Raw genomic sequence first — 27779 nt, 5'->3', positions numbered from 1 at the left:
TCTCCCCCCCCCAAATTCATCTCCTTCTCCCCCAGAATGTCAGTTTCTCTTTTAAATTCATATACTCTTTTTACATTCTGAAATTTAATTCTGACAGTAAAAAAAAAAAATGGTATTTAGAAAAATATTGCTTTGACTTTTATTCTTTTGTTTTGTCCACCATATAGAAATAGGAATAAGTCCCCATCAAGACACCACGTCAGGAGGTTCAGGCACCCCCTGTGCCTTCAAGGCAACCTTTATCCCAGTTTCAGAGGGTGAAGTGCTCCTCCCTTCCGGTTACTCAGTGCTGTCAGCTCCTCCTGAGAGGTGGTCACATTTCAGAAACGTGTGAAGTGATTCCAGTGTTTAGGAGGCATCTGAGGAAACTTCAGGGCTGACAGGCAGGCTGTTGGCATTATTCACACTTGGGTCCTAGAAGAAAAAATAAATGGCAGTCCCATTAGGTGTTTCTTTTCAAAACCACAGAAATTAAGTTTAACTGCTACCCATGGTTTGGGAAATGGGGAGCCTCACCAATGTTTCCGTGACAGTATTTGACAGTATTTCCTGAGTGCCATTGGTTGCCAGGAGAGGTGAACAATGAGTCTGGTTTCAAACAGAATTGGCTAATTGGTTACAGTAAGACTGTCTTTTATTATTAGAGGAAGGCTGTCATTATGACTTCCATTTCATCCCTCAGTTTGTTAGTCATGCTTTAGCTATGTTTTTGGATGGACGGGTTATTATTATAATGAAATTTTTTAAATGTGACCTCTCGTAGCTCATGCCCTGCCTATGTTCCGCGAGCCCCGCCAGCGGAGTACAAGGAAGCAGCTGGAGAAGGACCGCCTGGACCCCCTGAAGTCTCACAAACCCGAACCTCCTGTAGCAGGCCCAGGTGACTGATGCGCGAGCGGCCTGCCAGGCGGGTCGAGGGGTGGGATGGGGTCATTGATACAGAACTGGGAAGATTTTGGGGGACCTGGATTCTTCTTTGTCTTCAGAGAGATTTTACTAAATGGGGGTTTTCAAACATTTTCTTTTTAGCGTCAGAACTTTTCGCATAACTGTAGCGACAGAATCCCAGTGCATGAAACTGATAAAAATGGAGCTGCTGAGTTGAAGTAGAGCGCCCTTTCTGCTCGGTTTCCAACTTGAGCCCTTTGGGTGACCTCGGTGGAACTCTGGGACTCCTGGGGACCCAGCATTAAAACCACTGGTCTCAGTGTTGGCTTCCTGTGCTGCATTGGGTACTTTGACCAGAATCTAGGCCAATTAGGTTTCACGCAAAGCAGAAAATGGCCAGCATTTAGTTCTTTGTTGATAAATTGGAGCTACCCATTTCCCTAGAAGATGATGATGAATAAAAAGTCCTTAGAGTTCTTAAGAAATTGGTACCAGAAGAAAGCAAGACACCTATAGCACAGCACATACCTTTACTAGAATCCTACTATCTGTTATCACCTGTGTAGTTTCCTTTTGTCCTGGGCTCACAAGCCTACAGCTTTTGACTTGTTCACTCATCTGCACCTGGATTCTGGACCTACATCTGTGTGGCCTGCCCCTTCAGCACTGAAAACATTTCATTTATCAATCTCTCTCTCTCTCTCTCTCTCTCTCTCTCTCTCTCTTTTTTTTTTTTAACATTTTCTCTGCCACCATCCTAATCAAAGTTCCTAAATAATATTCTGGCCTAGATTATTGAAAACTCTTCTAACTAGGCACCTGATCTCAAGTCATTCTCTCTCTTCGCCATCTCATCTGCATTCTTCTTACACACAGCTTTTATTCCCAACTCCTCTAGCATTCATATTGCTACTGCCCCTAAACCTTTGTAAGCTTCCTACTGTCTAGTTGCATTCTCAGATTCAAGGTTCCCTACAGCCTGACTCTAACCATTTTTGAGCTTTACACCTTGCTTCTCTCCCACTCAGACGTTCTGATATGACACTTGGTTCATGCCAGCTGCCTGATGGTTTCTCAGCATTGTCAGATAAGGACAGCGCACACAAGGCGTATACTTATGTATTGTCATGCTTATTTTGTTTCTGATTGGGTTTTTTTCCTTCGAAACAGGTCGTGGTGGCCGGGTCGGAACCCACGGGGGCACTCTGTCGTCATACATTGTGAAAAACATTGCTTTGGACAAGACCGATGATAGCAATCCCCGGGAGGCCATTTTGCGCCATGCCAAAGCAGCTGAAGACAACCCATACTGGGTTTCTCCAGCATATTCCAAGTAAGAGGCAGCCTTTCGAAGTAGAAATAGTATTTTGTTTAACGAATTGGGAAGAACATATCAATGGTTGCTTTGAGGCTCTGACTTCTCCATTTCCTGTTTTATTTTTGAGCATGACAATAGGCTAGGTACCCACAGTTCTGAAATCTAGGCATTTGTTTGCATCTTAGGACTCTAAAATGGTGAATTTTTAAACTAGGCCAGTTCTATCAGAGTTATAGCCTAGTGTAAAGCCATTAATTATGTGAAACCCATTTAACCTGTGATAGAAAAAATCACTGCCTATATGCTTTATCTTAGTTGAGGAGGATTAAAAGCAAATGAAGGGGAGGAGTTTGTAGGTCTGTTATTAAGGAGTAACTTTTATTTGTAGAGCCCTACATATAAGTAACACTTACATAGGCAGAGTGGAGCCTGCCTGCCCAGATTCCTTTGAATAGCTTAACATGGGTGAACATGTACTGGTTCTAATGGCACTAAACCAGTACATTTACTCCAAAAAATGGTACTTTGTACAATTTTGAATTTCAGAAAAGTTGTAAAAACAGTACAGAGAATCCATGTATTCTCTTAATCCTACTTCCGCTAATGTTAACACCGTATATAACTGTAGTACAATTAGTTAGCAACAACACAAAATTCATACTGGTACAACACTAAGCTACAGACCTTAGTCGATTTTCCCCAGCTTTCCACTGACATCCTTCCTGTGTTCCGGGAGCCCACCCAGGACACAGATTGCCTTTCGTTGTTCCTTCCCCTCAGTCTCCAGTCATAATAGTTTCTAGTCTTTCTTGTTTTTCATGACATGGACACTTTGGTGAACACTGATCTGTTATTTTTATACGTTCTCTCAGTTTAGGTTTGTCTGATATTTTCTTATGATTGGAATGAAGCTACTATGCATTTTCGGCGAAAATAACACTGGGAGATCTGTCCTTCTCAGTGCATCGTTTCAGGGGCTTCATGTCACTGTGTCTTCTGACTAGTGATGCTAACTTTGATCACTTGGTTAAGGGGATGTCTGCCAAGCTTCTCCACTGTAAAGTTACTGTCCTTAAATTTTGAGTTAATAAATTTCTTGGGGATGATATTTTAAGACTATGCAAATCCCGTCTCTCAAATTTTACTCTCTAATTTTATCATCCATGAGTATGTTTGCCTGAAACAGTCATTATTGTGGTGCTTGCCTGATGGTGATTTTTATTTCCCTCTTTTCTTCTGCACTTATTAATTGGAATTCTACAGAAGGAAGAATTGTCTCTTTCCTCACATTTATTTATTTTCAAGTATTTTTTATATCATTGTGGACTTCAAAATACTTTCTTCTATGGGTTAAAATCCAACAGTATCGTCATTTAGTTTCCTGCTCCCCTTGTTCCAGCTTTGGCCAATGGAGTCCCCTTCAGAATGACTCCCGTCTTCTTACCACAAGTCTCTATGTGTTTTTGAGCACTTCCTTACTTTCTGGCACCACCAGATGTCCCAGGCTCGTCTTCGCTCTTCTTGCCCCAATCCTAGAATCAAACACTTCTCCAAGGAGCCTCGATTCCTATTGTTGGAGAATGATGTTTAGAAACCAAGAGGTTTGTACTAGGTGTGCTCATTGCTCCTGAAATGTCATTGCTTCTAAGTCCTCTCTCAGCTGACAAAGCTTGGAAATGCATACATGTGTACTACCCTCTGTACATATACACATGTGTGTTTCCGTATAGATCTCTGTATTTATATTTTAAAACCCTGAGTATAAACTGATGCATCTGATTTCAATTCTATGCCAAAGGGTTCATTTAACCTTTCCCCCTTTTTCCTCTTTGTAACTTCTTTCTCCAATAGTGAAAAACCCAGCACTTATTATCTATAATATATTTATTTATTTGTCCAATTCTAGTAGACACATAAAGTTGTTTCAGAATTACTACCTCCTCCTCTGTGAGAAACATTTTCCTTACTAGATTGCAACATTTGTGTACAGTTCTTTTTGTCTTTTTAACCTTAAAATATCCAGTGAAGATACTGTTTTCCGAAGTTACTTAAATTAGATCTTTTCTCCTCTACTCCTGTCAATGTGGTTGTTATTCTTTTGAAATGCGGTTAGGCTCATTTTCTAGCGTTCCTATTCCTTTTATGGGTTTCTCCTACATTTGTTATTTCTTTAGGGTATGTATAGGGTATGTGAACTATGACTGTGGTGCTAGGAGTGAGAACTTTAAAAGAGATGTACTCAGAGAAGTCTCACTTCCTCGTCACTCCTGCTCCCCTGTTTCCAAACACAACCCTCTCATGTCAGCCCTTTTCCCACTCATCCCCTTATAGGTAACCAACTGCTAGTTTCTGGCTTATCTTTCTTGTATTTCTTTTGTGCAAATGAGTAGGTATGTATTTTCTTATATCCCCTTCTTTCTTGCATGAAGGATGGCCTGGTATAAATACTCTTTTAGCAGGAGACTCTGGAAATCACTCAGCATCAGTTCATAGAACTCATTGTCATTCTTTGTCATAGCTGCATAGTACATTATTGTATGGATGTGACAGAGTTCATTCAGCCACTCTCCTGTGTATGGGTATCTAAGTTGTTCCCAGTATTTGGCAGTTACTAATAATGCTTCAGTGAGTAAATTTGTGCATGTGCATTTTTGTATTGTTGGACATGTATTCAGTTTTTTTTTTCTTGATGTCCTTAAGTATTGCTAAAGCTTTCTCTTCAATTATGAGAAAACTGGACCTGTTCACTTTTCAAAACATTAATATGGTGGGAAAAAATCCCTTATGAACCAGTTCAACTTACATGTTATACTGATGTCAGTTTTCTATCTACTAATCATTATGAGCTACTTTGCATAAAAGAAAAAAAGAAAAACACATTGTCTTAGCTTGGGTTCCTTTGAAACAGATCAGGAAATAAAGATTCTTATAAAGGTGATTTACTAGTAAGCATTCCCAGAGAAAACCAATAGGGCAGTGGAGAAGTGTAATGAGGCCAAGCAGGGGTATAGGATTAAGCAGAGTTCCAAGAAAGGGCATTTTGGCTCCTTCCTATGAGGTAACCCTGGATACCCTGGTCTGAGGCACAGTAACTGGAGTATTTATACTCCAGGATCTGTTGGTCAATGGTAATGGCTGGAGTGGGGATTGGGGAAGACATTCCCAGGCATTTTCAGCTCTCCCGGGCTTTAGCTACCTACTGACAGCTCTCTGACAAGGGAGAGAAGTGCCGCTGTTGTGAGTGAAAGCACCCCACACGAAAATGCTGAAGAGATTTGAGGGCATCTTTGGGGCGCTGCATCCTCTGCTGTACATGTTGTAGTAGGACAGACTTTACTGAGTGATGTTGGTGGTGGTTCACGGTATGTGTTAATAACGAGGCAGTACAGATGGAACTGCTCCGAATAATTAGTTGGATAATATTACAACAGTTAAGAGGGTCAAGTCAAGGCTGGCCAGCTAAAGAGTGTGCATTTAGCCTTCATTTGTATAGAATTCGTGTGTGCATAAGCTATATTACCACATCATTGGCAGTCAGATAAGCTTTTAAATTATGCCTCTGTTGACATTTCTGTTTTTAATAGAGTAGTTATTTTCTGTTGTACTTCAAAAAACTTGTTTCGAAACATATTAAAAATTAGCTGAGGAAAGAAGCATAAACAGAGCATGGTTTAAAATTTGCTAAACATAGAACTATTTTGATAGTGAAATGCTCCAAATAAATGTCTGTATATATTTATACACAAAGTAAATCATTGAGGTGTCTCCACACATATTGAAATAACACCGTTTGGTGATTATTGATATTGGTAATGTATAATTCACAGAAAGGTGTCAAAGGTCAAACTTACTACTGAAGAAAATGAGACACTGAGAATATAACTTTTAGAACCTGCTGGATATCAAGTCATTGCTAGAACCCAGGCCAGGAAACTGGCCTTAGAATTTCCAGGTTATTGTTCTAACTTCTAACAACTAATTTTGATAGAGGATCAGACTTCTATTCAGTATGTAATTTTCATGTCTGAGATTTTAAGTAATATATGCATGCAGAGTAAAAAAAAAAAAAATCTAGCGATGCTACAGGGTAGACAGTGGAAATTTGAAAATCTCCCTTTCACTTGGACACCCAGTTCCTTCATTCACCCAGAACCACTGACAGGTTCTAGTATTCCCTCATACAGAAAGTCCATGTATAAATGAGCAGATATGTGTAGATGCGTTCATTGTTTTAAGTGCACAGGTATATAGCATGTTTTATGAGCTGAGTTTTTGTTGGTGGTGGTGTTGGTGATGGTTGATTGTTTGGTTTTTTTACTTTGTTTTTTACTTAGGAAATTGGACCAAATCCCGACTTACCTTTCTAGTGTGTTCTTTAAACTTTTTGATGGTTTCCATTGATGAATACATTATACTTTTCTAAGACAATACCCTATTGAAGGTCATTCACACTGTTTTCAGTCTTTTGCTTTCATAAACAATACTGAAATTAATCTCTTTGGACATACATATTTGCCCACCTGTGCAAAATTTCTAGAAATAGAATTGCAAAGTCAAAGGGTATTTGCATTTTAAATTTATGTAGATGGCGCCCAGTTTTCCTTCAAAGAGACTTTTTAACTTATTCAATACATTGGATTTTAAATTTATGTAGATGTTGCCCAGTTTTCCTCCAAAGAGACTTTTTAACTAATTTATTCAATATATTGGTGCTTCCTTCCCCTCCTCCTTGCTAAAGTGTAGTTACTTTTACCTTTGCCAATCTGATAGGTGAAAACTTGGGTTCTATTCTAATATACACTTACATTTTTATATGTTTAAGTACCTTTTCATATGTTAAAAGGCTTTTACTCCTGCAGATTTTCTATCTGACTTTTGCCCATTTGGTCCTTTTCTTATTGGTTTTTAAGAATTCTTTATCTTAAGGAGCTTAACCCTTTGTATGCCATGTATTGCAAATATTTCTATCAGTTATTTTTATTTGGCTTTATCTGTGGCATTTTTCTCATGTGAAAAAAAAATTAATGTAATTACTTTTATAAATTTGTTCTTTCTTGAGTTTCGTTTTAGTTAGGAAGACCTCCACTCTTGGAGATTATTCTTTATGTGTATGTATGTATATGTATGTATGTATGTATGTTTCACTTCACAAGATTATTTTTTAAATTCCCTTATCTTTCTCTTTAATATATATTTTAAAATAATTAGGTCTTTGATTCACCTGGAATTATTTTAGTGAAAGCAGTGAGGTGTAGGCATATTTATTTCCTGTGACCACCATAACAAATTAGCACAAACTTGGTTGCTTAAAAAGCAAAAATTGATTCTTTTGCTGTCCGGAAGCCAGAAGTCTGAAACTAAGGTGTTGGCCAGAGCTGCTCCCCATGTAGAAGCTTTAGTAGAAAATTCGTTCCATGCCTCTTCTAGCTTCTGGAGGTTGCATGCTTACTTGGCTTGTAGCCACATTACTCCAATCCCTGCTTAGCTTTCCCGTGGCCTTGTACATGCGTTAGTCTTCTTTTCTGTCTTGTAGGATACCAGTGATGTCATTTAGGGCCCACCTGAGCTAATCCAGGATTATTTCCTCATTTTAAGATCCTTAATCATGTCTGCAAAGACCTTTGTTCCGAATAAGTTAACATTCACAGATTCCAGGGATTTAAAGTAGATATTTTGGGGGAGGACCATTTTGTAGCTTACCACAGTAGAGCTCCAATTTAATTTTTTCTAGGTAGTTAGCCAGTTGTCACAATAATTTGTAATTTTACTCATCGAATTGAAATTACTTATTTATTATATACACGGCACTTACATATGAATTTTAGCCAATTTCTGGGCTCTCTCTTCTGTTCTGTTCTGTTCTGTTACTTGGTCTATTCAAGAATCAATACCAAACAGTTTTATTGTAGGGCTGTTCTCGTTATCGTTTTTATCTGAATTTTTCTGTAAGAATTGATCCTGCTCTAGTATTTATGGAGCTTATATTCTAGTAGGCGGGGACAGTAAATGCATCCATAAAAGTTAGATGGTAGCAAGTACAAAAAAGAAAACTAAGATAGAGATGGGGTACGCAGGGCAACCAAGGGGAGAAAAGAGCACTGCTTTTAGACAGGTGATCATGTAGAACCTCTGCTAAACCAATCTTTGACTTGAATGAAATGAGAGAATGAGTTGTGAAGACATCCAAGGGCCGAACGTCCCATGCAAAGAAAACACCGTACGAAGACCAGAGGCAGGTTCATCTGAAACAGATGCTGAGTTTTATTGAATTCCTTTATCATGTCTCTACGGAAGCGATCGTATGATTTTTCTACTTTGATCAATGAATATGATGAATTGTATTATTGAATTTCCTAATATTGAATCATCCTTACATCTTTGGTGTAGCCGTCACATAGTTATGATTTATTCTTCCCTCAGGTGTTAGACTGGCTTCGTAAAAATTTCATGTGCTTTTTCCCTATATTTACTCTCAAACTATTTTAAATATTATTAAATATATTTGTAAAAATTTGATAGCATTCACTTGTGAAAGTCTCTAAGCCTGGTATTTTGTGGAGGAAGGGTGGTAAGTAGTAATTCCTTAATTTTCCTTTTCTTTTCCATTTCCTCATGGTAAGTAATTTGGATTTTCTGACTCTTCTGAATCTGTTTGGTAGTTACCATTTTCTTAGAAAATTATTCATCCAGATTTCAACTTTCTATAAATAGAATTAATTTAAGTGGAAATTATTTGTGTTCACTGGTGACCATTACCTAATGATATTTTCCTGCATTGTAGGTGATTTAGTTATATTTACAATTGAATAATATTCTAGGTATATAGTAGTGCTGCAAAGTGGATAGAATAGATATCGTCACATCCTCACCTTAAATGTGAGGAGGCCGAAGCTTAGAGACTTAAGTGACTGCAGTTAGAACCACACTTCATTTCTTCTGATCACTAATCTAATGAGCTCTTCAGAGCATTGCGCTCTCTTCACATACACCTGTGCATTTTGTTCCTATCTCTTTCCTTCCACCCAGTTTTTATCACCTTACATTTATTGCATAGTAACTAAGTTCATGGCACTGTCTGTCTGTGGCATGTAATTTGTTAGCCAGATTGCAGTGCTACTTCTCCTGTGTTCACCTGCTAGAGGATACTGTTTACTGCCAAGTGGCAAAGTGTTTGAAGGGAAGCTAATATTTAAAAGGATCTTTTCATAAAGGTCAGTGTAATTGAGAATGTGTGTCTGGTTGTTTTTCTTCACTGCAATTGACTTCTGTCAGTGATGAAATGAAGATTTACTGTATCTTGCCTTATCACAGAAAAGCACGATTAGACATTACACAAATCTACCTGCTGAGCATAACATATTCTCACCTTTATTCTCCAGTGTTGATAATAAAGTGTCGTTGAACACTTTACATTTATCGATTGAGTATTTAAGCTTCATTCCTGGCACTAGCAGTGTAATAGCCATGAAAGTTTTAAAACACAGCAGGATCACAGAGAACTCTTGTTCAGTCACACACGGGCAGATTCGATTACAGTTTCTTGTTAAAAGATATTGCTGGAAGGAGGGGAAAGGAGCTGGCTGGAGAGTGGGCAGGATATAGATCCAGAATGCTATTAGCTTACACATCAGACAGGGATACATGTGTGTGGGAGCCTGGACTCTGGCCAGTATCCTGACAGCCTGACAGCTCTGTCAGCCATGGTCACTTTTCTTGCCAGATAAGCTGCCATTATTGCTGGTTCAGTCAATTTAATTTTCAGTGTGCATGTTTTGTGTGATATGGGATACATGGATATGTATGTGTATTAAAATATCATTCCCACCTATAAAGGATCCATTTATAGTCCTGTTGAGTTAGTAGGCAATATTTAAAGAAGCCACTTTTTGAGTGAGTAAAGGTTTATTTGTGTCAGGAAGAGACATAAACCCACAGAGAAAAATGTAACTTTTTTCCTGAGTTAAGTGACCGATCACCACTTAACCACCATATTCCTATGTAAAGGCCAGTGTTTCTCAAAGTGGTTTTGTGGACTGTCTTTGTCAGTTGAGGGTGGGAGTAGAAAGGTTAAAAATGTAGACTTCTTTGGATAAACACCCAGAAGTACAATTGCTGGGTCAAAAGGTATATCCATTTTTTAATTTTTTGGGAAACCTCCAGACTGTTTTCCATAGTGGCTCTACCAATTACAATCCCACCAACAGTGTATGAGGGTTCCCTTTTCTCCACATCCTCTCCAACACTTGTTGTTCTTTGATTTATTGATGATAGCCATTCTGACAGGTGTGAGGTGATATCTCATTGTGGTTTTAATTTGCATTTCTCTAATGATTAGTGGCCTTGAGCATGTTTTCATATGTCTATTGGCTTTCTGTATCTCCTCTTTGGAGAAATAATCTGTTCAAGTCTACTGCCCATTTTTTAAATTGGATTGTTTGTTTGTTTGTTTTTTGTCATTGTTGAGTTATATGAGTTCTTTATATATTTTGGATATTAACCTCTTGTCAGATGTATCATAAGCGAATATCTTCTCCCATTCAGTTGCTTGTATTTTTGTTTTGTTGATGGTTTCCTTTGCTAAATGCATATCAACAGATGATTGGATAGAGAAGTTATGGTTCATATATACAATGAAATATTACTCAGCCATTAAAAAAATGAAATCCTAAAAAAAAAAAAAAAGTGAAATCCTACCATTTGCAATGCCACGGATGGACCTAGAAGTTATTATGCTGAGTGAAATAAGTCAGGCAGAGAAAGATAAATGCCACATGATTTCACTTATATGCAGAATCTAAGGAACAAAAAGGACAACTTATTACAAACAGACTCACAAATATAGAGGACAATCTGGTGACGGCCAGAGGGGAAAAGGGTTGCGGGGCTGGGAGAATAAGGTGATAGTAGTTGATAGCTGGTCACGGGGATGGGGAGCATGGCATAGGGAATGCAGTCAGCATTCATGTAATGGCTAGGAGAAGAGCCAGAAGAGAGAAAGAGCAACCAGGGGGATCATTTTATAAACTATATAAATGTTTAACCAATGCACTGTATTCTTGAACTAATAATAAAATAAAAAGGTTAAAAAATGTACATTTCTAGACTCCACTCAAGACCAACTCAATTAGTCTGTGACATTGGGGCTAGGAACTCTGCATCTTAAGAAGTTCCCCAAGTGATTGTTTTGCACGCTAAAGTTTGGTAACAAAAAGATCACAAATGATTTGCCTTTAGGAAAATTCAAATGTTCATAATAGATCGTTTTGATTATAGAGATTCAAACTGAAGACAGATTACATAACAGAAGTATTTCCCTCAGGATTGAAAATGTTGTATTTAATATATAAATATATTAATATATAAGTTATTGTATCAAATAAGTTCTAAATATAACTTTTTAAAGGTATACTTGTTATATGAAATTAGGAACACCTGATAGCCAAAGCAAGCTATATAATAATAGTGACACTTTTATACCATGCCAGGCTTGTTTAAAAACTTTATATATTCATCTAATCCTCGTAGCAGTACTATGAGCTAAGTGGCATTATTGTCCCTATTTTATAGGTGAGGGAACTGAGGCTTATAACTTGACCAAAGCTACATGGGTAGCAGGTGGCAGAATTAAGGTTCGAACACAGTGGCCTGGCTTCAGAGTCAAGCTCCTGCTTTTGACTGCCACAGTATACTGCTTCTTACCACAAAGCAACTGATAGTAGTTATTGAAAAAGTTGAGTAAAAGTGAAGCTGAAAGGATTATTGCGTGAGCCATCAAGGATTAGCAGAACACTAGGAGTGGGAATCAGAAGTGCTGGGGTTTAGTTCCTGCTGTGAGATTCACCTGCCTTCCCTGAGGCTATTCCCAGGGTATGAAGTCCAAGAGTGGGGCTACACTAATGCCCAGCTTTCACACGTGTTTTTGAATAGAAATTGTTGCACACACGGTTATATATTTTATAAATGTGACTTGGAGAGGGCACCGATGATACCTGGGCTGCCTCAGGTCTGTGCGCTCTTCAAAGATTTAATCATTCTAACTTATTTAGCCACTTGGCGATAAGGTAGCTAACTGTGATTTTAGAGGCTTTCTTTTGTTTTTTCTTTCTCTCTTTTTTTGTTTGTTTCTAGTTTCCACAGATTTCGTATGCGTCCCTTTCTCCATCCTCCCCCAGTCTTCTCTCATACATATTGTGAGTTAGTATGCCTTATGTAATGAGTCTGAGATATGTTTATCTATTTTCCAAATGTTATTCTTCATTTCCCGAAGAAAAGAGAACATTCTTTATCTAGAAACATCTTATTACCTTTCATTGTCTTATGTGTTTCTAATATATATATATATATTTATATATATATATTTTTTTAATTTATCTTTGAGTAGCTCTTTACCAGAAAGAAGGAACCATTTCAAGTGGAATCTTTTGCTCAGGCCCTTTATTTAGTCTTGATAATTCTGCAATTGTAATGAATGGGTCAGAGTTCAGCTGGACCGTATTCATCCTAACAGGGTTAACAAGTGTGTCAGATTGTCAAGTCATGGCTATAATTGACTTTGGCTTTGAGGTTTTCCTTCATAATAAACAATGGGCCCTGCGCCAAGAAAGCTGTGGTTTATACTCACATACAGATGACTAAATATTACAAGTGATTTCCCCTCATACTCATTTTATTATCCCGGAGCTCATTTTATATTTTTTTGAATGAATCATATCAGAAGAATATCCATGTTAGAATTTGACCTGTGGACCTTCCACTGCATCTGGAAACATCGCGAGGCTTCACTCTGGCCTGAGCGCCAGAGGAGGGATGTTAGAAGTCCTAGGTAGAGCTTAGTCAGAAGAGAAAGGGCAGCCCTGCTCACATGGACTCTGTTGCACAAACAATGCACCCCGAAATGCTCTTTTTGAAGGTTGCAGAGGAAAATCCTTATTTATTACTGACTCTTCTGCACAAAATTCCTCTGGATGGAAATACTGATGGTGGGACTCAGTTTCTGTTGGGATTTTGTTATTTTTCTTTAACACAGTTGCTGGAAAAGATTCACTTTGTAAAAATAATTTTGAGAATTCAGTTTTTAAAATATTCCAAAGGGAAATTAATTAGCACTAAGTATCAGATAATCAGAATTTATAAATTTGAGAAAGTCATTCGCTTTATGAAATAGTGACTATTAGCAAATGCAGAGTTTGCCGAACTAAAACAAAATAAAACAAAATAAAAAAAAAACCTTTAGCTCTCTGTTTATTTAATGGTTAGCAGCAATAACTATGTTGATATCTAATCTCCCCTCCTTTTCTTGGTAACTCTAGTAAACAAGTTGACATGTATAGTCAAGTGAAAAATGTTTATTATTTGCCAAGTGAGTTAATCAAAACTAGAAAACCCAAGTTTCTCATCAGCCTTCTGTATGTTTAAGTTTCCAGTTAACACTTAGAAAAATGGGTAAGTGTGGGACATAAGCCAGTAGTAAAATAAACAGTCTGGATAAAGCTGATTTCAATAAGGTTGGTACTTTAGTGGTTCTCAGTGAGGCTTACTTTATAACCTGTTGAGTACCCACAGTGGTTATACTTTTCGCTGAATGGAATGTTCGCCTTATTTTCTTTCTCTTCAAGTTTCTTTATAGGCTTTTGTTTTGGGCAACTGAGATAAATCTGCCATGAGTCTGTATGTTTGAGTTGATAACTTCCTGTCTCTTAAGAAAGGAGATACAGAATTCTGGAGGAACTAATTAAATAAAACACAGGGTATCAGTGGGTAATGGAAGTGCTTTCCTGAAGTGGCAGGAAATATTTCTTAGACATTATTTATTTGCATGTAGATTTCCTGAGTTGTTGCCATGTCTTCAGTGCCCGTTTGGTTTGGTTAGTTCTGCTTTTCCTTGCGGCAACACCCAGTAGAGTCTGTGTGAAGATCAGTGTACAAATTCCATTTCTTCAATCAGCCCAGAAGGGAATCCATTTTTGTGGCCAGTGACAATGTTAGTGGAGACTTAGAGAGTTTTTTGTTGTTTATTCGTTTGTTTCCTATTAGTTTTAAAAACAGGAATTTCTGGACTAACTGCTAAGGATTTTCAGATCCATTAACATATTATCATTTTGCACATGTCATTTTCCTCCTGCTTGACATTGTTGATTTATTTTTATAATAGTTTTCTATGCCAAGGAAAAATAGGCCATCCCCCTGGGAAGAATTCTCCTGGTTCTATTCCTAAGTCTGCTGGAAGTTGCCTAATCATCTCTGTTCCACATTGTCTCAAAAAGTTGTGACTAAAGAAATCTGTTTTAAATGCCCTAGATAATCCTAAATTGAATCTTTTTTTTTTTTTTTGTCTTCCTCTTATATGGCTTTCCAAAAAAATTTCAAAAGAATAGCTGCTGGAAATAAATTCAGAGATTAAAATTGCTGACAAAGAACTGCAAGATTGAAAGCTATAGTTCTCATTTTGCTTCTATAAACACTGACATTCCCTAGATTAGACAGAGATGATCAGTTTACTTAAGTTATATCATCTTTTTTGAAGATCCTGTCTTTATTCAGCAAACAACATACAGCTCTGATGGAAGGTTCTGAACTCTGCTGTAAGGATATTTTGGGGTGGGTAGGAGTGAGGGAAACTTCCTTCTGTGGGCCACACTTCACCTCCCTATGCTTAACTCTTGAGAGTTAAAGGCTGCTCTCTAAAGGGTGGGCTGTGAGCGTGCAGCCTCAAACTTCATTCCTTCACCAAGTCTTCAGTAGCATCTTATAGGTCCAGCTTCTCCAGATATGAGAAATATTCTCCTGTAGTAGGAGGAAACTCATCATGTGTAAAAATTTATGTTAAGAAGACAAATTCTTACTGGTTCCAGAGCCCTGGTTTACTCCCTTCTCTCCCAGGCTCAGGGAGAGATGGCACTTCCGGCAGGTGTCTTCATAGTGTGGTCCACCAACCAGTGCTGACAAGATGAGTGTAGGAATTGAGAGTAGCTCCTTAGCAAATTTATAGCAATTTGATACACTAATTGAATCTAATAAAAATTTGGACTTGTATTTGTAGTCTTTTTATTTTTCTAGAAATATAATATTTATCTGAAAGGGATTAGAAATTAGAAAGCAAAGACTGGCCTTGTACCACACATGGTTTGAGAAGCACTATGCTGGACACGGCTCCAGGTGGGAGGCTGAGGCCCTCTCTAAGATGCCACCTTTTTTTCCTAGGAAGGGAGTTTCTTATTCCTTATTCCCAAGTACAAGAGTCTAGTTCTTTTTTTTTTTTTAATTAAAATTTTTTTTGTTTTAGTTTGGTAAAATAACACTTATAAAATTTACCGTCTTATATCATTTTCAAGTATACATTTCAGTAATGTTAAGGAAGTTTGTGTTTTTGTGCAACCAATCTCCAGAACTCTTTTTATCTTGCAAAAGTAAAACTCTATGCCCACTAAACAACTCTTCATTTTCCCCTCCACTCAGCCCCTCGCAACCATCATTCTACTTTCTATCTTTGATTACTATGAATTTGACTATTCTAGGTAACATACATAAGTGGAATGATACCGTATTTGTGACTGGCCTGTTTCACTTAGCATAATGTCTTCACGGTTCATCCATGTAGCATGTGTCAGAATTTTCTCCCTTTTTAAGGTTGAATAACATTCCATTATATGTATATGCCACATTTTGGTTCACCTATTCATCCATCCATGGATGTTAGGTTACTTTCACCTTTTGGCTATTCTGAATAATGCTGTGCTGAATATGGGTGTACAAATGTTTCTTCAAAATGCTTCTTTCCATTCTTTTGGGCATATATCCAGAAGTGGCATTGCTAGATCCCATAGTAATTCTGTTTTTAATTTTTTGAGGAACTGCCATACCGCTTTCCATATCAGCTGCACCATTTTACATTTCCACCAACAGCGCACAAGGATTCCAGCTTCTCTCTGTCCTGGCCAATACCTGTAATTTTCTATTTTGTTTGTTCGTTTGACTGATGGTAGTTACCTAAGTGGGAGTGAGGTGATATCTCCTCGTGGTTTTGATTTGCGTTTCCCTAGTGATTAATGATGTTAAGCATCTTTCCATGTGCTTATTGGAAATTGCCTGTCTTCGGAGAAATGTCTATTCAAGTCCTTCGTCCAGTTTTTCATTGTTTGGGGGGTCTGGTGGATTTTGTTGTTGCTGTTGCTGTCGAGTTGTAGTAGTTCCTTATATATTTTAGATATTAATCAGATATGCGATTTGCAAATATTTTCCCCATTCCATACGTTGCCATTTCAGTCTACTGATTGTGTCCATCAATGCACAGAAGTTTTAAATTTTGATGTAGCCCATTTTTCCTATTTTTTCTTTTACTGCCTGTGCTTTTGATATCAAAGAAAACATTGCCAAATCCAGTGTCATAAAATTTTCCCCCTATGTTTTCTTCTAAGAGTTTTATAGTTTTTGCTCTTAGTTTTAGGTCTTTGATCCATTCTGAGGAATTTTTATACATGGTGTAAGGTAAGGGTTCAATTTCATTCACTGCATATGGATATACAATTTTGCCAACACCATATGTTGAAAAGAGCCTAGTTCTTACACTCAATTTTTCCCTACTTAGTCAACAAAATGACCAAGAACAAGTGGTCAACAAACACTGCTGGGAAAATTTGGACACTGGTTTATGCCTTGATTTTGGCCGTCGGGGAAGGGGAGCATGGCTGTTTTAAAGCTAAGTGTCATGATTTGATGTTGCATACATATCATGTTATTAACTAATAACATTATTATTAGTTAAAAAGTGGAATTTTAAATAAATTTTGTGGAGTTTCACAAAGACCATTCCACCTTCCAAACAAGTTGATATCCCTTAAGTTAAAATACCTGGAGAGGAAATGCAAACTTGTGGTCTGGTAAGGGACAGTGTAAGTGACCCTGATGTAAAAATTTACTCAGTGAGTTTTGCCCAGTTTAATACTAGAGAGAGGGAAAAGTTATCTCCTTCAAAAAAAATGATCTTTTTCTTTTGTCTTGGCTGCTAGGAAATTCAGTCCTAAATTTTGTGCTCAGTTATATACCCTTTCATTCCTTGGTTCTGGCCTTCTATTCATTGTTTCATCTTGATTTTCTTTATAAGCCAAATTTATTGAAGTATAATTTACATACAATAAAACACAAAAAGCACTCATTTCAAGTCTTGACAAATGTATACATCTGTGTAATCACGACTTCAGTCAAGATTATAGATTATTTCCATCCCCCCAAAACATCTTCTCATGCTTTTTTTGCAATCATTACTCCCTTTCTGCCCTTTGCTAAATAGTTCCATTGATTCTCTGTCCCTCTGTGTCAGCCACCAATCTGCTAAAAATACTTTTGGAAGTAGGTGGAATAGAAAAGAGTAACTACGTAAACGAAATAGCCTTTTCAAGCTCTAGGTTTTCTTCCTGTGATCTGTCGTTCATTTTCTTTTTTATATGCAAAAAAGCAGCATTACACTTTTTTAGTACTTAAGCCCCATTGCAACGAATGTCTTATGAGGCATTACCAAATACCTTTAGAATACCATATATTTTTCCCTTGTAGAAATTAAATCTCTAATTCAAAGGATTTTTAAAACCAGAGTTTGTCCGTATCTAAGTGGTCACCATCTTGCCAGAAGATGAAATATGTAATGAGCACCAGTTGCCTTGTAGCATGTTAGAACGCCAGTAATTACAGAAATTGCTTTCTAGTAATTTAGCAACTCATGACCTATGAAAATCTGCAGCTGCTTCTGGAAATGTTAGAGCTGTGGCTTCGGCATAGATGCCATAGCAGTGTCTTGAAGTGACAACAAAAAGTTTAATGAAGTCGATTGTGTATGGCGACAGCTTGGGCTCTCTAGGTAGATGTGTGAGGTAACTGGAGAGACAGGAATTGTGACCAGTTTATGTGCGAAGACTTCTATTACATGACTTGCATCAGAGCAACATCAGCATGACTGCGGATGGTTTATACTTCTTCCCCAAGATAATAAAGATGAGCAAGAAGTAATAAAAGATCTCAACCCCATTTTCATTTGCCAAATAAAAAGAATTATTATTTTGTTTTGTTTTTTGTTTTTGTATTTACCATTCTGGAATTACCTCAGTATAATTGTACTCAATGAATGTGTAAGCTAAAATATATCATCTTCAGACATAATGCTTTAATGTTTTCTTATAATGTGGTACAGCTGATTTTTAAAAGGAAATCAGCAGTAGTATGACCAAGAGGGGAATAAATTATAATCATTTGATATTTTATTGGAATTATTTTCTGTGTAAACAGTGTAAAAGGAATGCCGTTGAACCAGATACATTTACAAAACACAGAAAGTCCTAATGCAAGGTGGCTTGATGTCCTGCATGCCAGGATTACAGCAGAGGTGCTCAGCGGTATTTCCCCAAATGCTTGACATTTCTATGCATTGATCTGGGTAGTGGGGGGGGAAGGCAATGTTCCCTTGTTTGCTTCGTTTTGAATTTTCAGTGGCAATGCTCAAATTACTGCATGTGTTTATCTGTTGTTTTAAATTCATTAGATAAGAAAACTATTAACTCAAATTCTCCTATCTGTGTGCACCGTAATCACCTGAATTTGGACTGTTTAAGTCTAGGAAAAGCCCAGAGAGCTACAAAGATCATGTAGGTTCTTGCTTGATGACTATAATCTGACCTCCCAAATGGTTCCAGTTAGCTTGAGTTTGAGGTGAAGGTTGGTTATGGATGTTTGAGGTTTCACTGAATTTGATTTGTTTTCATTTTATTTAAGGAAAGGAAAGTATACATAGTCTACACAGTGGGAAAACATTTAAAAGACTCTTTAGCTCTTTTCTTGAACATTATTAAATTTTCATTATCCATTTCTTTGCCAGAAGTTTAACAATTAATATTTAATAATTGAGATGTAATTCATTTCCCAAATGTGCTTCCACTTGATGAAAAGTAGCAGAGTCTAATCTAATAAACACTTGCTGACTACATTTTTCCTCTTTAACTTTCTTTTAGGACTCAGCCCAAAACCATGTTTGCACAAGTCGAATCTGATGATGAGGAAACAAAGAATGAGCCAGAATGGAAAAAACGTAAAATCTGAAGAATGTTATATCGGAGCTGTTTGCATGGGATGGGGGGATGGATATTGGACTTTTTTTTTTTTTAATGAAATAAAAAATACATTTTTTATGAACAGATTTTGTCCTTTGCTTTATTGAACTATTCAAAAGATCGGTAGCTACCCTTTCCTAAAATTGTGCTTGTATTTTCTTATCTATGACTATTAAACTCTATTATAAATAAATAAGAAACAGATTCTTAGCCTATTACCAAGTACTTTAGGTATTTGGAAACTTTATTCAATAAGTTATTGGTCTTGTGCAGATTCTCATAACTTTGGGGGAATGTACACTGAGGTGTACATCTGTCTTGAGCAATTCTAGGAGCGAATATGGAAATAGACATCAAAAAGTTAATGTTTCTGTGTAATATCACAACGGTTGTTTACATGACTAAATAATTAGGCTGATTTCAAACTAAAGGCATTGCTATACTAGGAAAGAACGTGTATTTGATGCTTCTTCAACAGCTGGATACAGTGGTTAGGAGTAGGAAGCAGCCTTTTAAGTCAGACTGATGTGAGTTCAGATCCTGACGCTGCTCTTTACTATCTGGTCACCTCAGGAGAATTGTTAAATTTCTCTTCTCTAGCCTCTGATGATAATCACACTACCCCGTCATATGTTCGTCAAAGGACTAAATGAGACAGCTCTTGTAGAGCGTTGCATAGTATCTAGCAGAGTAAATCTACACTCAGTATTTGCTGTTTTAAAATAGAGCTAATGATGCCTACTTTGCCTGATTTTGATCAGTATTAAATTAGGTGTAGAAATGCTTTGTAAATGTAAGAGCTATATAAGACATTAAGAATCATTCTAAAAGATCCTTGTGTTTTTGTGGCCAGGAAACTGAAACAAAAGTTGGCAGTTTGTCCAAAGTAATAATGAGTCAATAGAATAAAATTCTGTGGACTGATTTCACGCAGAACTGGGTAGCTTTTGCGTGTCAAATAATTCTTGCTAGACAATTCTGGTTTTTTAGTACTCTTGCCTTCTGCCTTCCTGTTCTCATTTGTCTTAGTGAATTAAGCAATTATAAAAGTGAATGATGAGCCGAAATGTGTGTCAGAAAACTCCTGGTTCTACGGGCTTCACATACCACACCCTATCCCTACCTTCTCCCCAAATCTTTTTCAACAGCAACTCACACTCACACAGTGTTCTTACCTCTGCAGTTCTGAGGTGTAGTGGGCATTCTTCCTTAGATAAATCCTAAAAACTTTATTCTTGTAAACTATTCTGTCCTTTTCCCTTCCAACCCCCATCTTCCCTTGTCACTTAGCTTATAGGTAATTAGAGGAAGAAGTAACATTTGCTGAGTGCCTACTATCTGATGACTGCTATGCTAAGCTCTTTACCTGCATTGGTTCATTTAGTCCTCGCAAAAACCCCATGAGTAGATAAAATTGTTAAACCCATTTTACAGATGAGAAAAAAGTTTCGAGATAGTAATAATCTATCAAAGATTACATTATGAATGCACCCACGATCTCCAAACATTAGGAATTAACAAAATGCCTTAAGTTTCCTATTCCTGTTGAAATACCTTCATCCAAAATCAATTATAGGCCAGTATTTCATTCCAGCTGTTCAAGATTTGTAAATTTATAGCTTCTTGGATAAAATGTAATGAAAGTATTTCATGTTTTTTCCTGTCTTACCATAAACATTGCACCATATGGAAGTATTCGTCTTGCACAGCCAAAAGTTGCAGGGAAGGGCTGGACAGAGGTTGATCATAGTGGTCTTGGCGGAGTCTGCTATGATGTAAGGAGTGAGAAAGGCAAATTTTAGCACGAAGTTGATTTTCTCATTGTTACCCACGGCACAAGTGGCCCTTTTCATGCTTGACATGATCTACCTCACTCAAGAGAGTTCTATAAAAAAAAAAAAATTATTTTTTTCTACAAAAGATTGGCAAAATACACATAAGTATTTCAATCTCGATTTTGGTGAGTGAGGACCTTAGAACCAGGACTGAACAAGTAGTGAATGCTCATTTCCCCATAGTTTCATCAGCAGGATAGACATTTCCACAGGCCCTCACACTCCTCATGCCCCTCACGCCTCGTCATCGTACCCCATATGACCTTGTATCTGGCCAACTACATTACTATTTGCTCAAATAGAGAATATGGAAGTTATAATAATGACTCCTCTTCTATCCTCACCCCACCCCCCATTTAATCATTTGCCAATTTCTATTCATGCTATCTTCTGAATCTCATATTTGACCTTCATTTCTTTCCCTACTACCCCTTCTAGAATTTAGACCCTCTTTTATCCCTCCCCAGGACTTCTCAGGAGCCTTCCTCCCAACTAATCTCCCTGTTTTTCATTTAGCCCTCATCTAATCTTACTTTTATTCTGCCATCAGAGTGAGTTTTTGAAAACTAAAACCTATCATTTCATTCCTCTACTTCGAGCATTCCAGATGCTCCACATCAATAGTTCTAACCTGTTTTTCATTTGTTTGTTTTTGCTTTGTTTTGTATGTGTGTGTGACACTTCGGACATCTGGGATTTGGCCTCTCCTGTCTTTCTTGCCTTGACTTCTACTGATCTTGCATGGGCTTCTGAAGTCCAGTCACGTTGAACCCAGAAAGTACCATGTTCTTTGGCACCTGGATGCCTTTGCACATCTTGTCCTTCTTCCTTCCTTGTCAGCTTGTTTTGAATGCAGGGATCCATTAACCTTCCCTGAGCAGCCTTGCATGACCCGCCCTAGCAGATAGTTGGTTTCCCTCCTCTGCCACATAGGTGCATACGTATCTCTCCACTAGAGCCCTCTTTTACATTGCATTGTTAGTGTATACATGGGCATGGCTTGTGTACCTGTGTGTGTGTGTGTGTGTGTTTCTCCCACTGGGATGTAAATTGTAAAAACTAAAGCACATTGGGTTCTGTGAACATACAATTAATTTGTTTATGAATGAGAGAGGCCGTATTTTTTTCACATGTATATTCTCAGTCCCTAGCTCTGAGACAGGTTTAAAAAGTGCCCATTAAATATTTGGCAGATGAAAGCAGAGAAACAGGGAAGGGTGAGGAAACCATGGGAAGAGCATGAGGTGTGAGAAATGTTTCTATCTCTTGGCTGGGAAGGGGGATCATTCGTACCGAAGCTTTGTCTGTATCCAGGCCACTTTACCTTTCTCTGTTGGGATTTATTCACAGGTAATTGTGGTGATGGCTCAAGGAAGAAGCAGGATTGTAAAAAGTTGTGTGTTCCTGACATGGCCCAACAAGCCCTAAGCCACCATGTCATTCTCAGGCGCTCACCTGTTCTGAGACACCAAAGATCTGAGAGATCTCTGGCATGGGGGTTCTTAACCACGGCAGGGTGTCTGTGGACCCCCTCGAAGTAAGCAACATACTTTGCTTATCCTCATGGACATTTTTGTGTAGAGAGGATCCATAGCATTTGTTAAAATTCACAGATATTAGGTGTTGCTAGCAGCTCTATCTTCTCCCATAAGGACTGTATAAAATTGGGCCATTCAGACTTGAAAACCAGGACATAACTCACACATCCACACACACAAAATATCAAACGGAGCGAAGTGAACTAAAATCTCTAACACACTGGTTCCCATTTAATTTTAGGCAGTTAATCTTATTGCTTTGTAGTCAGACCTTAATATTTATTCTTTGAAATGTTATTGCCATCCGTCCTATCAAAAACTAAAGAGATCAACTTCATGATGACATGAAGACAGTGTCCTAAGATGAGCACTTCTTTAATGTGATCTAAGAGTGAATATTATAAGACTTGAACCAATTTGAGAAAAACTTTGAAGAATCAATATGACTATTTCGGGCAACTGTGAACACTTCAGTATTTAATAACCACCAAATCAGATGTGGTAGGAGAAAGGGAAGGGAACCAGGTGCCTGCTCAGATGTATACATACAGCCTGGTCAGTAGCCTTTGGAGGTGGGGTGCTTCATTCATCTGTCCGTTTTATTGTGTATGAGATCAGGAAACAGAGGGTTGTTTACTCACTCTTTGAAAGGTATCTCTCTGTAGAGGGCATACTATAAACCACCATTGCCGGTGGCCCAATTTTTCCTTGATACACTCACCAAAGAACTGAGAAAAGACAAAGCCAGGAGCACAGTGCATAAAGATGGGAGATTTCATGTGTGCATGCATGTATGTAGGTAGAGAAACAACTTCAAAGTAGTTTTATGGATTATCCGATAGTTTATATTGGAGTTTTCAAATTTTTCATTAAAAGCGTTTTAAAGGTATTTCGCATGGCCTCACTTGTAATAATACTCATTAAAGAACATTTGGGAAATATTGACATAATGGTGGATTCAAGACTGCCACAACTTCTCTGACATTCCTCCCAACAAGAAGATCGCCTCCCCTTACATCTGAGCAGGCTCTGTGGTAACATGACCAATAGAACATGGCAGAAGTGATGCTGTTCTAGTTGCCAGGCCCAGGCACTGAGTGACTTGCAGCTTCTACTTCCTTTCTCTAGGAACACGTGTCTTGAAACCCAGCTGCCATGCTGTTAGGAAGCTGAAGTAGCCCCATGGGGAGGCCCACGTGGAGAACTGAGGCCCCTGGCCAGCAACCCCAACTGAACTCCCAGCCGACAGTCAGCACCAGTGTATTATTGAGCCATCTTGGAAAGCAAATTCTTCACATGAGCTGTTATTGTGTGAAGCAGAGATGAGCCAACCCCTACTGAGTCCTGCCCGCAATGCAGACTAATGAGAAAAATAAATGATTATTGTCATTTTTAAGAAGTAATTTGTGGGATTCTTTGTTATGCAGAAATATATATTTGAAACAACCTACAAGATAAAATGAAATCATTTGATTATTCAAATATAAACAGTGCTAATATTTTGATGAATTACATTTCAATTTTTTATGTATAATTTTGAGATTTATTTTTTAAAAACAATTATGTTATCTATTTAAAATATGATTTGTTTTTTACTTGTCAAATAAATTTTCTACATTATTACAAACCTTATATATAATTTTAGATGCTACTTAGGAGTCTATTATATAGGTGTATCTTCTATACTTAACCATGCCCTGTTAGTGGAAATAAATTGTTTCCAAATTTGCTATTATAAGCAAGACTACTTTGCGCAAAGCTCTAGGCCTAAAGTTTCTCTAGGCATGTAGGATTCTTTTCTTAGAATTGGCTACCAAAATGAAATTATGGGAGCTCAAAAGAATGATTCATATTGCTATCATAATAGACTCGTAATGTCGATAGTGAATTTATCAGTGGATGCCCAACTGGAGAAGTTAAAGATGATTTTGGGAAATATTCCTAGTATTCTGGGTTAAATAGTGTTCTCCCAAAATCATGCACACTCAGAATCTCATAATATAACTTTATTTAGGTCTTTGCAATATTTAAAAGAAGGTAAAATCATAGTGGATTAAGGTGGGCCCTAAATCCAATAGCTGGTGTCCTTATAAGGAGGTCATGTGAAGACCCAGATAGAGACACATACAGAGGGAAAAAATCCATGTGAAGACAGAGGCAGATATTGGAGTGATGGAGCTTATAAGTCAAAGAACTCTGAGGATTGTTGACAACTACCAGAGGCTAGGAAAAGGGAAAGGGGGATATTTCTTAGAGCCTTCAGAAGGAACATGGCCCTCTGACACCTTGATTTCAGTCTTCTAGCTTCCAGAACTGAAACACAAAATTTCTGTTGTTTGAAGCCACCCAGTTTGTGGCAATTTGTTAAGGCAGCCCTAGGAAATGAGTACAGCTAGCAACAAGATCTGAGGAACACTTGGATCCAGAAGGGGGCTTTTCATGTCTGCATACCACAATTCACTAAGGGCTCAGGAAAAGGAAAAAAAAAAATTATAAGAAGACTTTCAAGGTCCAACATCAAAGTTTAGAATCCTGTTGTCTTCCTTTACTCCATCCCTACCCCAGGCCTCAATTGTCAGTGTGGATTTATTACAATGGTGGTTTTTAGCCACTAAGTTTTGGAGTAATTTGTTACACAGCGATAGCCAGCTTACATTTTGAGTATCTAGGAGGGACTCATTAACAATTTGTCTTAAGACAGTGAGATCACATGGCTTTTCTTGGAGGGATGAAGATAAGGGGACAGATTTTATAATATGGGAAGATTGTCAGGTAGCACGTGGGACAAGCCCAGAGATTATAGCTAAAGGAAATAACTGTAATATCCTTTCTTTAAGTTCCTTTGAGTCAGCAAAGTTGCTGCCTCTTCCCCGTTTTCCCCTTCAGTTGACTTGGTTAGACGTGGTTTCTTGAACCTCTATGGCTTCTACAATTGGTCTCATCCCCAATCCTTAGGAAAAACAGATGTCTGGCATTGTAGCCCTTAATCTAAAGTATCCATGAGGTTGTAAGCCTATGAGTAAGTTTTCTTCACAGCCATTTTTATTGCGAGACATCTATGGCTGAATAACTGATGATGATTTTGCTATTTACAAGTCACTTTGAAGTATGGGTGGGGGACAACTGGACTCTCTTCTCAGATCTGCCTGACAGAGCTGACGCGACCAGATGTCTGATGCTGCTCCTCAAATCTCTGAAGTTGATCGACCATAGCAAAAGATAAACACATGATAGCAGAATATTTACAACATTAATCAAGAAGCTTAATCATTGGTATGACCAGTATCTTGGAAATAGCTTGAAATACGAAGTCAGACGTTTTGAGTTCATGTTTCTTCTTTGCTATGTGATAATTGTATGCGTTTAGGGAAGTTATAGAAACTGTGAGCCTCATAAGTTTCTGCATAAGTAGATTGGGGGCAACAGTAATCACCCAACCTACATCCAGAGGAGTGTGGTTCAAAGAGAGAGAAAATTGCAAACTATGAAATGTTAATATAGTTGTTGGCTCTTGTGGGTATTTATTAGTATCTCAGGGAATGTTCACAAAGGGCATATTCTTTGAAAACAAACCCAAATTTATATCAACCCTATAATTAAGAATCATTGTGGTGGCAAATAGGACACTTTACCCACAGAGAGAATTTGATTCTGTGTGTTCGAAAGGTTGCCATCTAGTGTGGAAGTTGCTCAAGATCTGGCTCAGGTTATCTTAGGTGGGCCCTGGCTGGGTTGATTAAGCTTCCCATGGAGTCAGCTGGGACCCCAATCTACCTCCTGTTGGTCTCGCTGTTGGCCATGTTCAACTCAATGACCCTCATGACGCTGATGGTGACAGCATCATAACCTATCCAAATTTAGAAAATGGGAAAGTTGTCTTTTGCATTTCTCATAGGCTATTTTGATATTGTTTATTTCTTCTTTGCCCTCATTTCTCCCCAGCATTAAAAAGTATCGTGTTCACTTCATTGGGTGCCATGTGGTCTTTCCCTTTGACTCTACTGCCTCTTGTTTATGAAAAACAGCAAGTCAACCATGACAAATGGCCAGCAGCCATCTTGCTTCTAAAGTACAGAGATTTTTTTCTTCCCATTACTTTGTTTAAAAAAATAATAAGGTATTTTTCCTTTTGGGGGAAAAAAGTCTTATTATTCAGAGGTATGTAGCACAGAGAAAAGCTCTGGAGTCAGGAAACCTGGGTTCAAATCCCTGATTAGTCAAATTATATAAGCTCTCTGGAGCCTCAGTGACTTCTAAGGGATGTTATGAGGATCAAAAGGTGAAAGCACTTTGCGAACAATGAAATGATACACAGAAGTTCTTGTTTCTGCTTTTCTTTTTGGAGGCACCCCGGTAGGAGAAAGGCAGGCTTTCAGAAATTCTGGTTCAGGGTACTAACTGGAAATGCTGTATTGTGGCATATGTGTATTTGATCTGAAACAAGAGAGTCCTGATGAACAGGTTACAATTTTATTTCTCACCTCAAAAATTCGTAACCTTACTTTTGAAATCCAGCCCCTTACCTGCTCAGTGCTTACCAACAGTTATGGCACCACCTGCAAATTAGAGACTAGACTGTGACCCACCCCCTGAGCCTTTCTCCTGTTGATCTGCCCCAGTGGCCACATTCTTTATTTCATCCAGCTCCAAGTCTGGCTAAACCCCCAAAGGGTCATGCATGATGCCTCTCTCTTTTGCCTGGCCATGTTTGGCCTGGAGGTGAAACTCATAACTCTGCTCAGGGCCAGACTTGTGGTCCTAACCTAGCTGTGCTTGAATTTACTTGTATCTTCCAAGATCCTTGTCATTATAAACAATCAACAGCAATTAATATTATTTTTTTAATTTGCGTATAGTCAACTTTCAGTTTGTTGCCTTTATGGAGGATCACAAGAGTAAAATAATGAGAAGACAGCAGTATAAACAAGCAAATGTTATGTGTTTATCTCTGGAGATGTCTGACAAGCAGTCCCTCCCTTGCCTCAGTGCGCCTTGGGCACTGCGTCATCACGTAGCCTGTGGCAAAGCAGATACTTGTGAAGCAAATTGTATTTTGAGGAGATTAAGGACTAAGCACCCCATAAGTTATAGTTATGACCAACCATGT

The 27779-nt window shown here is 38.0% G+C and overlaps 1 protein-coding gene across 2 annotated transcripts in view; it reads left to right on the top strand.

Moving 5' to 3' along the window:
* Nucleotides 1-19383, top strand: part of WDR70 (WD repeat domain 70) — a 228362-nt gene extending 208979 nt beyond the window's left edge. For both annotated transcript variants that reach the window (XM_016142476.2, XM_016142475.2), the window contains exons 16-18: nucleotides 764-880; nucleotides 2059-2221; nucleotides 19201-19383. In XM_016142476.2, the coding sequence (XP_015997962.1) occupies nucleotides 764-880; nucleotides 2059-2221; nucleotides 19201-19288 (368 nt within the window). In that variant the 3' untranslated portion in view covers nucleotides 19289-19383. The remainder of the gene's footprint in view (nucleotides 1-763; nucleotides 881-2058; nucleotides 2222-19200) is intronic.
* Nucleotides 19384-27779: the final 8396 nt, after the last annotated feature.

The sequence above is a fragment of the Rousettus aegyptiacus genome, unplaced genomic scaffold (assembly GCF_014176215.1).
Source record: "Rousettus aegyptiacus isolate mRouAeg1 unplaced genomic scaffold, mRouAeg1.p scaffold_m13_p_8, whole genome shotgun sequence".
Lineage (NCBI taxonomy): Eukaryota > Metazoa > Chordata > Mammalia > Chiroptera > Pteropodidae > Rousettus > Rousettus aegyptiacus.
This window is presented reverse-complemented; position numbering and strand designations above follow the sequence as displayed.